Genomic DNA, 11,142 nt, shown 5'->3' with positions numbered 1-11,142 from the left:
TTTGGCATTATGACGTTGACATTAGGAGTATTGTGTGGTTGCCCCATTGTAGGGAGGATTTGGAGGCTCTGGAGAGGGTGCAGATGTTCCCCAGTAGGTTAAGAAGGGTCTGAAGAAGGGATTCGGCCCGAAACGTTGCCTTTTTCCTTCGCTCCATAGATGCTGCTGCACCTGCTGAGTTTCTCCAGCTTTTTTGTGTACCTTCCCCAGTAGGTTGGTGGGTTAGTAGGTATTAGCTATTAGGGGCGGTGGGACAGATTTGGATAACCTTGTCTGGATTGTCAGAGGCTGAGGAGCAATCTGCTAGAAGCAGAGACACACTAGAGATGGATGTGGTGTAAGCAAAAAAGCCAGAGTCTAGTTACTTCCACACAGAAGATAATTTATTTATTTTCAGGTGATTAACATATTCCCTTTGTGATTTAGACACATAAAAATCAAGCAAATCACAGACTATAAAGTACAATCATATCTGTCAATCACCAACACCCCACAGATTTGTATTCTTCCAGAAAAATATGAAGTTAAAATCTTCACCAAATCATTACATTAAAATGAAGGGATTTTGTACATAAATAATTTTTCCACATGTTTGTGCAAAACTAACATTTCTTCTTCATTTGAACATTTCCCTTAGAAATTAATTCACTTTACCAGACTGGATTATTCAACATAAAATCCTTCAACCATTAGAAACTAGATATATTTCACTGTTACATTTATATTTGTCACAATATTATATTTACAAATTGTGCAGTAATTTGTACACGACTTTACAAGTCAGTACGTTGTGCGTTTGGACATTGCCTTCCCTCGGGTCGAGGCAGCTGAGATTGCCGCACACATACACACTGGATGACACGAAATTCACAACCAGCAGGATTTCAGTTTGCCCAGGTTAGTTTGGTACGGTACAATAAGTTAATAAGACTGGCCCTGCCAGGAAAGGGACGGTAACTTTATTGTAGACTTGAAAAGGGATGTTAGATTTTACACATACAGCACGGAAACTGGTCCTTCGACCCACCGAGTCCACACCTACCAGCGATCACCCTGTACACTAGCACTATCCTACACACTAGATAGTTTAGTTTAGAGATACAACGAGAAACAGGACCTTCGGCCCATCAAGTCCGTGCCAACCAGCACATTACACTACCCTACGCAAGGGATGATCTTACATTTTACACCAAGCCATTTTACCTACAAGCCTGTGCGTCTTTGTCGTGTGGGGGGAAACTGAAGAAGAAAATCCACGCAGGTCACAGGGAGGACAGGACGTACAAACTCCGTACAGGCAGCACCCGTAGTCAGGATGGAACCCGGGTCTCTGGCGCTGTGAGGCAGCAGCTCTACCCGCTGCGTCACCGTGCGCTCATTGTCTAAAGGTATCAGTGAACCAAACAGGTTTCTGGAGATTCTTACTTCATGGTTACATTTATTGAGACCATTTTTAATCTGAGAACATGAAAATGGGGAACTGGAATGGAGTCTGGTCCTCTGGGAGAGTTTGCCTGATCCTCTACCTCAGCTACAGTCTCTGTCCACTGCCAAATCCCTTTATTTCCTGCACATCCAGAAACCTGTTGGGCATTTCAGCCTGTGAATGTGGAGCAGAACAACAGACAGCCAACCATGTCATCTCTGGGTGCCCGCTCTACCCACCCACCCACCACATGGAGCTGTGTCAGGGCCTGGCAGACATTGACGCCAACAGACACAACAACCTGGCTGCTCAACACCCGGCGCGAGATCTAACTATTCCTTTGGCTTATTTATGTTTCATTCGCAAGAAGAGAAGAAACCTGTTGACCACATGAAACTCAGTGATCAAGTCCCCACAGAGCTTAGGGTAGACAATCCCAAAATACCCCCTCCTTTGCATGAATAAATAAACCTCATGTTAGACACAAGGAACTGCAGACGCTGGAATCTTGAGCAAAGCACAAAGTGCTGGAGGAACTCAGCAGGTCAGGAAGCATCTGTGGAAGGAATGGGCACACAGAGTTTCAGTCTGAAGAAATCTGACCAGTCCCTCCACAAAACCTGCAACATCACCTGTCCATTCATTCCCATTGGCTGGCCAGCTGAGTTCCTCCAGCATTGTGTCTTACTGAGACTCTGATGCTTACAAGATTTCAGATTTCATACCAGCCCCTTGCTGGGATTTGAACTTGTGTCTCTAAGAGAGTCCAGTGTTCCCCTAACCACAATGCCATCAGAGTGTCAGCCAAACCCTGAAGCCAGTTTGACCATGATGAACTGCTTTCCCATTTCATTTAGTTTTGGGTGCAACAAAGAAGATTGCACTAAACTAATCCCCGATTGCCATGAATTAAGTCATTTTAGCTTTTATTCCCTCACAGAACAGCAATATTTTGTTCATTTCAACAATCGTACCAAAGAGAAAAAGAGCCACAAACTTTAAAAGCAGCACAACCACGTTTGTAACATCACTAGCAGCAGTTGTCAGGAAGGTTTGTAAAGTGCCTAGAAGGAAAGTTAATATTTGTGAACAATGCAAATTTGTAAGTGCCCTTCATGGGCGACTATTTACATACCTTGAGTAGGCAAGCAAAGACTTTCACTGTGACAATAAAATATTCACTTCAATCCAAATTCAAACTTACTAGAAACATACTGCAGTGTTAGGTGTACAAATCAACTCGAGCTTAGTTTATTTCAGAGATACAGCGTGGAAATATGCTCCTTGTCCGAGTCACACGCCAACCATCGATAACCTATCGGAGTGGCGGCGCGGCTCTGGCTGCAGCGGCTTACCGGCGGTCCCGTTGTTTTGTGTTTTTTTTATGTTGTTTATTTTGTTTGGTTAGTCTAGTTTTTTGGTTTTAGTTTGTGTTTTGGGGGGGGGGGGGTTGAAACGGGGTTTGCAGTCTCTCCCTGCGGGGGAATACGACCTTTTTGTCGTATTCCCCTTCTCTGCCTCCGTCTGTGCTGAGGCCAAATGGAGCTGACGACCTCGAGGCTCCGGAGGCAGAGCACCGTCAGGACTCGCCCTGAGCTCGCTCCCGTGAGGGTGGTCCAGCTCAGGGCTGGAAGAGGTTGGGACGCTCCCGTGAGGGCGGCCAGCCCGAGGGTGGAACGAGGCTCCCGTCGGAGCGGCCGAGCTCGGGAAGGTGCGGCGCTGGCAGCCCGAGGGAGGTTCGGCGCCCAAGTCGGGGCAGCCCAGCCCCGGGAAGAAGCGACGCCCAAGTCGGGGCGGCCCGGTCCGGGGGGAGAAGCAACGCCCAAGTCGGGGCGGCCCAGCCCGAGGCTGAAGACAGTACGGTACTCATGTGAGGGTGGCTGAGACGGTGGCCTGAGTCCGGGGTTCGGGCGGGCCAGCGGCTGCGTCTGCAGGACTGGTGGGCGGCAGCTTCAACCACCCCGGGCCGCGGTGTTTGAGCCGCGGGACTGTTCTTAACATCGCCCGGGGGGGGTATCGCCCCAGCGCAGAGGGAGAAGAGGAGGGAAGAGACTGCAGACCTAAGACTTTTGCCTCCATCACAGTGAGGAGATGCTGGGTGGACTCACTGTGGTGGATGTTAATATGTGTTTGTTGTTTTATTGTATTGTATTATATGTATGACTGCTGCAATTTCGTTCAGACTTCGGTCTGAATGACAATAAAAGGCTGTCTATCTATCTATATAGTTGTCCTACCCTAGATACTAGGGACAATTTTACAGTTAACCTACAAACCTGCATGTCTTTGGGATGTGAGAGGAAACCAGAGCATCTGGAGAAAACCCACACGGTCACAGGGAGAACATGCAAACTCCACACAAGTAGCACCCATAATCAGAATGGAACCCAGGTCTCGGCCGTTGTAAGGCAGCAACTCTACCGCTGCGCCACCGTGCTGCCCCTTACCCGTACACTAGTTGTAGAGCAGCAAAATACCAATCAATGTGTTACCTGATCGAGATTAATACAGTAATTGTGCAGGAGGTAGTCACTGGCCAAGTCCAAGGTATTGAGCTTGCATGCTCCTCCTGGCAACATACACAGCATACTGCAGGTACTCACTCCCTCACACACCGGACCCAGCTTCATCCCATAATTCCCACCCGCGGAGCAAGATCTTCCCAATCAGGGTGCAACAAGAGCAGGTTTTATGAATCCTGACGTAACACTCGGACTGACCCACGGAGGGAGTGCTCCTCTGCACTGCTGCTGAGCTAAGAGATGCAGGACTGCTAAAGCCAGCACTGGCTGCTGGCCATTTAAAGCTTCAGCCTTGGCACAAGTACATTCGGAAAGTAATCCCACTTAATTTCAGAATTTAAATGTTCCACCCAAGTCTGGGAAGTGAATGAAGAAGAATCAGTATTGAATCTATCTTCCACTTTGCATTGAGAGTTGGCAGCAGTAATCTAGTGATGAGCAATTATTGGTTTCTAATTCAGCATTTTCAGCTTTTCAACTTTCCCTTAATGCACGGGAAGCAAGTTGTGAACAAGCTGCCGCATGGTTTACTCGTGACCGCGCTGGCATCCATGGCATTGACAGACGGAAACCATCATCACCACGGACAAACCCAAACACAATGGAATGGAACAGACAACGTGAACAGCACCACCCACACTGTGACTTCTGCAGAAAGACCACTGAACATGATTATCATTGTAAAATAGAAAGCAACAATAGCAAAACAAGATTAAGGCCAATTAGAACACACAACAGCACAGCGCAGGAACAGGCCCTTCGGCCCAACTTGACTATGTTTGACCATGGTGCCATTCTAACTCATCCCATCATTCTGTACATGGTCTGTATCCCTGCATTCCCTACCTGTTCACACCACAGGTATCACATTGACTTCCATCACCTCTCCAGACACCCACCATTCTCTACACATTTAAAACAAATTGCCTTGCAAATGCACATAGACAATAGGTGCAGGAGTAGGCCATTCGGCCCTTGGAGCCAACAACGCCATTCAGTATGATCACAGCTAATCATCCTAAATCAGTTCCCCGTTCCTGCTTTCTCCCCATATCCTTAGATTCCGTTAGCCCTAAGAGTTAAATCTAACTCTCTCTTGAAAACATCCAGTGAATTCGCCTCCACTGCCAGTTACTTTGAGAGAGGAGAAAGCAACATTTTTGAAACTAAACTAAAAGCTCCAGTAAATTGTCCAAAATTATAGTTCAAGTGTGTCCCATGTTTGAACATTGTCTTGACTATTCATCCATTCAATGGAGAGCTGTATCATTTATCTGTGGGGCTACATTTGGCGGGGCTGTAACAAAACTATGAGAACAGAGGTCATCATAGTCCTTGGAGAGATTTAAAAGGACATACAAAAATACCTGATATATATATAAACACAAAATTATTCTCTGCTGCAACAAACTAACTTATGGTTTCCCATACAACTTAAAAGTTTCAAATATAATAAGCGTTAACAATACATTAAATTCTAACAGTGAAAAATAACCCAAAAAAAACACTTTACCAAATCAAGATGAAACAAATTATTGCTGAAGGATTTTTTCAGTTCTTTTTTGTTCTCATTTTAGTGTTCGTTCAGGAGAGTTTTTTATTCTAGTTTTGTTTGAAAAATATCATATATATATATATTTTTTAAAGCAAGGGGAAAGCGCATTTGACTTTTGTAATAAAACTACAACCATGTGACCCGGGCAATAAATAACGCCTGCGTGTGTAAAGTCACGCAGTACGACTTGCTTACTCAAGGTTTTCCCCTCACCCACTCCCTTAGTAACTCAGCCACACATGGCAAGCTTATTCCAGTCCACACACAAGTACATCTTTGCCCACTGTCTGGGCACCTCAACCAAGTTAAAATAGCTGCAATCAAAGCAAAATCAATGATTGGTATTACAAAATATATTAACACCATTTCCTCTGCCTATAAAATAACAATTATTTTAGTGTCCAGTTATGGATGTGTTTTCTTGATAAATAAGACAAACAAATTCAAGCTCTATTTATAAATTAAGGGGCAACTCATCAGGGAAGATGTGGAAACAAAGAACTGCATATGCTGGTTTATACCAAAGAACGACACAAAGTGCTGGAGTAACTCAGCGGGTCAGACAGCATCTCTGGAGGAAAAGGATGGATGAGGTCACATGGCGATACTGCCTGACTCGTCGAGCTACTGCGGCACTTTGTGCCCCTTGAGGGCAATGGCTTTCCATGTTCCATCTGCACAAAGGGCAGCATCAACTGGATTGCTGGCTCACACGGGGAAACTGACTACCCTGCTCTTTCAGGCAGGCAAGGTGTAGACAGCATTTGATTGAACTCAATCACAGGAACAACCTTCAAATTACTTTCCTTCCCACCACGAGATACAAACTACGATGAATGTTTGCCCTGAACCAACATTGTTGGATGATATGAGTGGGTGGCGATCGTGTCCCTTGCAACATTATTTGGCAGCTTAGCTGGACCCAATATGACACGATGTAACAGCAGACGTTTGTCGAGTAGATTCCAGTTATTTATGATGAGGGACAGTGCTCAACGCTTCTTCTCGTGTACGACCGAGTGAAACATTCTGTGGGCGAAAGAGAGAGAATCAATAGATGGTACAGTATGTTTGGAACAATTCAGCTACTAAAACCCTGATACTGCTATAAAAACTGTTATGTTCATACATCATAGAAGGAGAATTGGGCCATTCGGCCCTTCCAGTCTACTCTGCCATTCAATCATGACTAGTCTAACTCTACCTCCAACCCCATTCTCCTGTCTTCTCCCTGTGTGTAACCTTTGACACCCGTACTAATCACTAGACAATAGGCAATAGGTGCAGGAGTAGAGGCCATTCGGCCCTTCAAGCCAGCACCGCCATTCAATGTGATCATGGCTGATCATCCCCAATTAGTACCCCATTCCTGCCTTCTCCCCATATCCCTGACTGCTATTTTTAAGAGCCCTGTCTAGCTCTCTCTTGAAAGCATCCAGAGAAACTGCCTCCGAGGCAGAGAATTCCACAGACTCACAACTCTCTGTGAGAAAAAGTGTTTCCTCGTCTCAGTTCTAAATGGCTTACTCCTTATTCTTAAACTGTGACCCCTGGTTTTGGACTCCCCCAACATCGGGAACATGTTTCCTGCCTCTAGCGTGTCCAAACCCTTAACAAACCCTACTCCTGCACCTAATTTCTATGTTTCTAATCTTATATGTTTCAATGAGAAACCCTCTCATCCTTCTAAACTCCAGTGTACAAGCCCAGCCGCTCCATTCTCTCAGCATATGACAGTCCCACCATCCCGGGAATTAACCTTGTAAACCTACGCTGCACTCCCTCACTAGCAAGAATGTCCTTCCTCAAATCAGGGCACCAAAACTGCACACAATACTCCAGGTGTGGTCTCACAAGGGCTCTGTACAACTGCAGAAGGACCTCTTTTTGCTCCTATATTCGATTCCTCGTTATCCAGGCCAACATGCCATTCGTTTTCTTCAAAGCCTGCTGCACCTGCATGCTTACTTTCATAGACTGATGTACAAGGACCCCCAGATCCCATTGTACTTCCCCTTTTTCCCAACTTGATGCCATTTAGATAGTGATCTGCCTTCCTGTTTTTGCTACCAAAGTGGATAACCTCACATTTATCCGCATTAAACTTCATCTGCCATGCATCTGCCCACTCCCCCAACCTGTCCAAGTCACTCTGCATTCTCATAGCATCCTCCTCACAGTTCACACTGCCACCCAGCTTTGTGTCATCTGCAAATTTGCTAATGAACCTCAAGAACCTATCAATCTTTGCTTTAAAAACTCCCACTGACTTGGCCTCCACAGTTGTCTGTGGCAATGAATTCCACAGATTCACCACCCTCCGGATAAAGAAATTCCTACCCATCTCCTTTCAAAAGGTACGTCCTTTTATTTTGAGACTATGACCTCTGGTGTTAAACTCTCCCATTACTGGAAACATCCTCTCCACATCCCCTCCAATCAGGCTTTTCACTATTCAGTAAGTTTCAATGAGGTTCCCCTTCATCCTTGTCAACTCGACCAAGTACAGGCCCAGAGCCATCAAACGTTATCTCTTTTATACTTTGCAACCGATGGAAGATGGAAAGCTATTCAGTTGGTGATCACAGGCAAGCAACACAACCTTGTTTATCCTATAGAACCTTTGCCATATGGCAGGGAAACAGGCCAATTGGTCCATTAAGTCTACACCAATCATCAAAGACCCATTAGCACTAATCCTACTTAACAGTTGGTCATCTTGGTCACTTTACTGAAACAGCAATTGGATAGAGCCATTTGTGGAGCTAATGTCCTGTGTGGAACTAAACTAGTTGGACAGCCTTGAATGGTAATAATGATGTTTAGTTTTGATTCTGAATGCAACTGTGTCCCTGCAGTGTTGGATACAGAAGACCAGACCATTGAATCAGCATCGGGAACTGCAAGGTACTCATGTCTTGGGGATGACCATGGGCAGCGATTTGGTCAGTACTTTCACCTTGACTAGAAAGCTCAGATTTATCTAGCTCGACCCTAAAATACAAAGCAATCCCAATCGTCTTCCTTGAAAGTCAATACACAAGAAGAAAAAGGACATCACATTTCAACAAAGTAAGTTAAAATAGTAATGGCCAGTCTGTTATGCTGTTGGATAGCAGAGTAGACTCGATGGGCCGAATGGGTGTACTTCTGCTCCTGTGAACTTTCATGTCACAATTTATGCAGTAGTCACGGTCCTCTTGGTACACATTCAAGTAAGGACAAGACACGTAATTTTGGGGAAGGTGGATCTGATTTTATTGAAGTACAGGGCAAGTGACTAGCTCATGCTGATATAGACATGTTCTCAGTTTCTGCTTTCATCTTTCAAATTCTCCAAAGAACTGCTGGAAAGTGTGATCGATGAAAAACTCCATGTTTCCTACATTAAAGGTACATGTCACAGGTAAGAGATGAGGATATTTGTTTCTGAACCTTTTTAAACAGTCTACTTATATAAACAGTTCAGGTTGCTAACTCTGTATCTACCATGAAAGAAATCTTCCCCCGAATAGGTTTTACTGACTTGCTTACTTCCCATTATTTGTTCATAGTATCAGAGTTGATCTTTCTCATCCACTCCCGACACTAGGGGCAATTTACAAACCCGCACATCTTTATTACGTTAGTGACTAAAATTGCAGCTTTTGACTTGCTCCTTGTAGAGTTATTGATTACACATTACCTGCAGATACTGAAGGGGAGAAACTAAGCCAGGTTTTCTCCTCATGAAATTGTAAAGATTCCTTGCGAATCTCAGGAAGCCCGATGTTCAAAGATATAAACAAACTTGACCTCAGCTCCCCAACCATTCACACTGGGTCTCAAGTGGCAAGCAGTACATAGTGGATCCAAAGCTACTGTTCCCTGGGGAACGTGAAGGAAGATGAGTTTCTGAGGAGCTTGAGTGGGATGGAACGATTCATGAATCATAGAGTCATTCAGAAGGGAACCAGGGCCTTCGTCTCAACTCTGCCAGCCCCATCTACACTTGTTCCACCTACCCGCATTTGGCCCATATCCATCATTCCGTATTATATACTTGTCCAAATATCCTTTTAACAACAACAAGTTGTTGGTAGAATTGGATACACATCCCTGGGAACAATGCTATTTTGGCTTGGGCCTTAAATAACAAAACATCAAAACTTGCTGACCACACTAGCGTATGTAAGTTGATAAGCTGAAGAATAATAGTATAAATCACCATGAGACCGGGGCAAGTTGAGCAAATACAATTTAAGACCAAGTGCCAGTACATTGTAATTTACAGTCCCCTCCATAATGTTTGGGACAAAGACCCGTCATTTATTTATGTGCCTCTGTACTCCACAATTTGAGATTTGTAATAGAAAGAATATAACACATGTGGTTAAAGTGCACATTGTCAAATTTTATTAAAGTGTATTTTTAATCATTTTGGTTTTGCCATGTAGAAATTACAGCTGTGTTTATACATAGTCCCCCCCCCCCATTTCAGGGCACCATAATGTTTGGAACACATGGCTTCACAGGTGTCTGTAATTGCTCAGGTGTGTTTAATTGCCCCCTTAATGCAGGTATAAGAGAGCTCTCAGCACCTAGTCTTTCCTCCAGTCTTTCCATCACCTTTGAAAACTTTTATTGCTGTTTATCAACATGAGGACCAAAGTTGTGCCAATGAAAGTCAAAGAAGCCATTATGAAACTGAGAAACAAGAATAAAACTGATAGAGACAGCAGCCAAACGGGCTTACCAAAATAAATTGTTTGGAACATCATTAAGAAGAAATGGAGCACTGGTGAGCTTACTAATTGCAAAGGGACTGGCAGGCCAAGGAAGACCTCCACAGCTGATGACAGAAGAATTCTCTCTATAATAAAGAAAAATCCCCAAACACCTGTCCGACAGATCAGAAACACTCTTCGGGAGTCGGGTGTAGATTTGTCAATGACCACTGTCCGCAGAGCACTTCATGAACAGAACTACAGAGGCTACGCTGCAAGATGCAAACCACTGGTTAGCTGCAAAAATAGGATGACCAGGTTACAGTTTGCCAAGAAGTACTTAAAATAGCAACCACAGTTCTGGAAAAAGGTCTTGTGGACAGATGAGACAAAGATTATCTTATATCAGGGTGATGGCAAGAGCAAAGTCAAGTCAAGTCAAGTCACTTTTATTTCTAAAGCACATTTAAAAAACAACTCTCATTGACCAAAGTGCTTTACATTGGTGGAGGTACTAACGTTATACAACAGTGGTTCATAGATTAAGTAGATACATCACTACATACATGTAGCCCTCCCTCAAAGGACGTCAAGAAAGGCTTGAGAGTAAAGATGAGTTTTAAGTCTCGACTTAAAGGAGTCGATGGAGGGGGCAGTTCTGGTGGGAAGAGGGATGCTGCTGTTCCACAGTCTAGAATCTGCAACTACAAAGGCGCGGTCACCCCTGAGCTTATGCCCAGACCGCGGGATGTTCAGTAACCCCAAGTCGGCCGATCTGAGGGACCTGGAGGTGGTGTGGTGGGTGAGCAGACTTTTGATGTAGGTGGGGGCGAGCCCGTTAAGGGCTTTGTAGACATAAAGGAGAATCTTTAAATTTATTTGGAACCGCACAGGGAGCCAGTGGAGAGAGGCCAGGATCGGGGTGATGTGGTC

The 11,142-nt window shown here is 44.6% G+C and overlaps 1 protein-coding gene across 4 annotated transcripts in view; it reads right to left on the bottom strand.

The window, feature by feature from the left end:
- Nucleotides 1–361: 361 nt before the first annotated feature.
- Nucleotides 362–11,142, bottom strand: part of LOC129708958 (6-phosphofructo-2-kinase/fructose-2,6-bisphosphatase 2-like) — a 58,903-nt gene continuing 48,122 nt past the window's right edge. For 3 of the 4 annotated variants that reach the window (XR_008725432.1, XM_055655054.1, XM_055655055.1), the window contains one exon: nucleotides 362–6,532. Coding sequence is in view for 2 of the 4 variants with exons in the window: in XM_055655054.1 (XP_055511029.1) it covers nucleotides 6,473–6,532 (60 nt within the window). In the remaining 2 variants the exon portion in view is untranslated. Of the gene's footprint in view, nucleotides 6,533–8,616; nucleotides 8,886–11,142 lie in introns of those variants that run through there. The other variant, XR_008725433.1, reaches the window with a different exon arrangement.

This window comes from Leucoraja erinacea, chromosome 24, assembly GCF_028641065.1.
Source record: "Leucoraja erinacea ecotype New England chromosome 24, Leri_hhj_1, whole genome shotgun sequence".
NCBI lineage: Eukaryota > Metazoa > Chordata > Chondrichthyes > Rajiformes > Rajidae > Leucoraja > Leucoraja erinaceus.
This window is presented reverse-complemented; position numbering and strand designations above follow the sequence as displayed.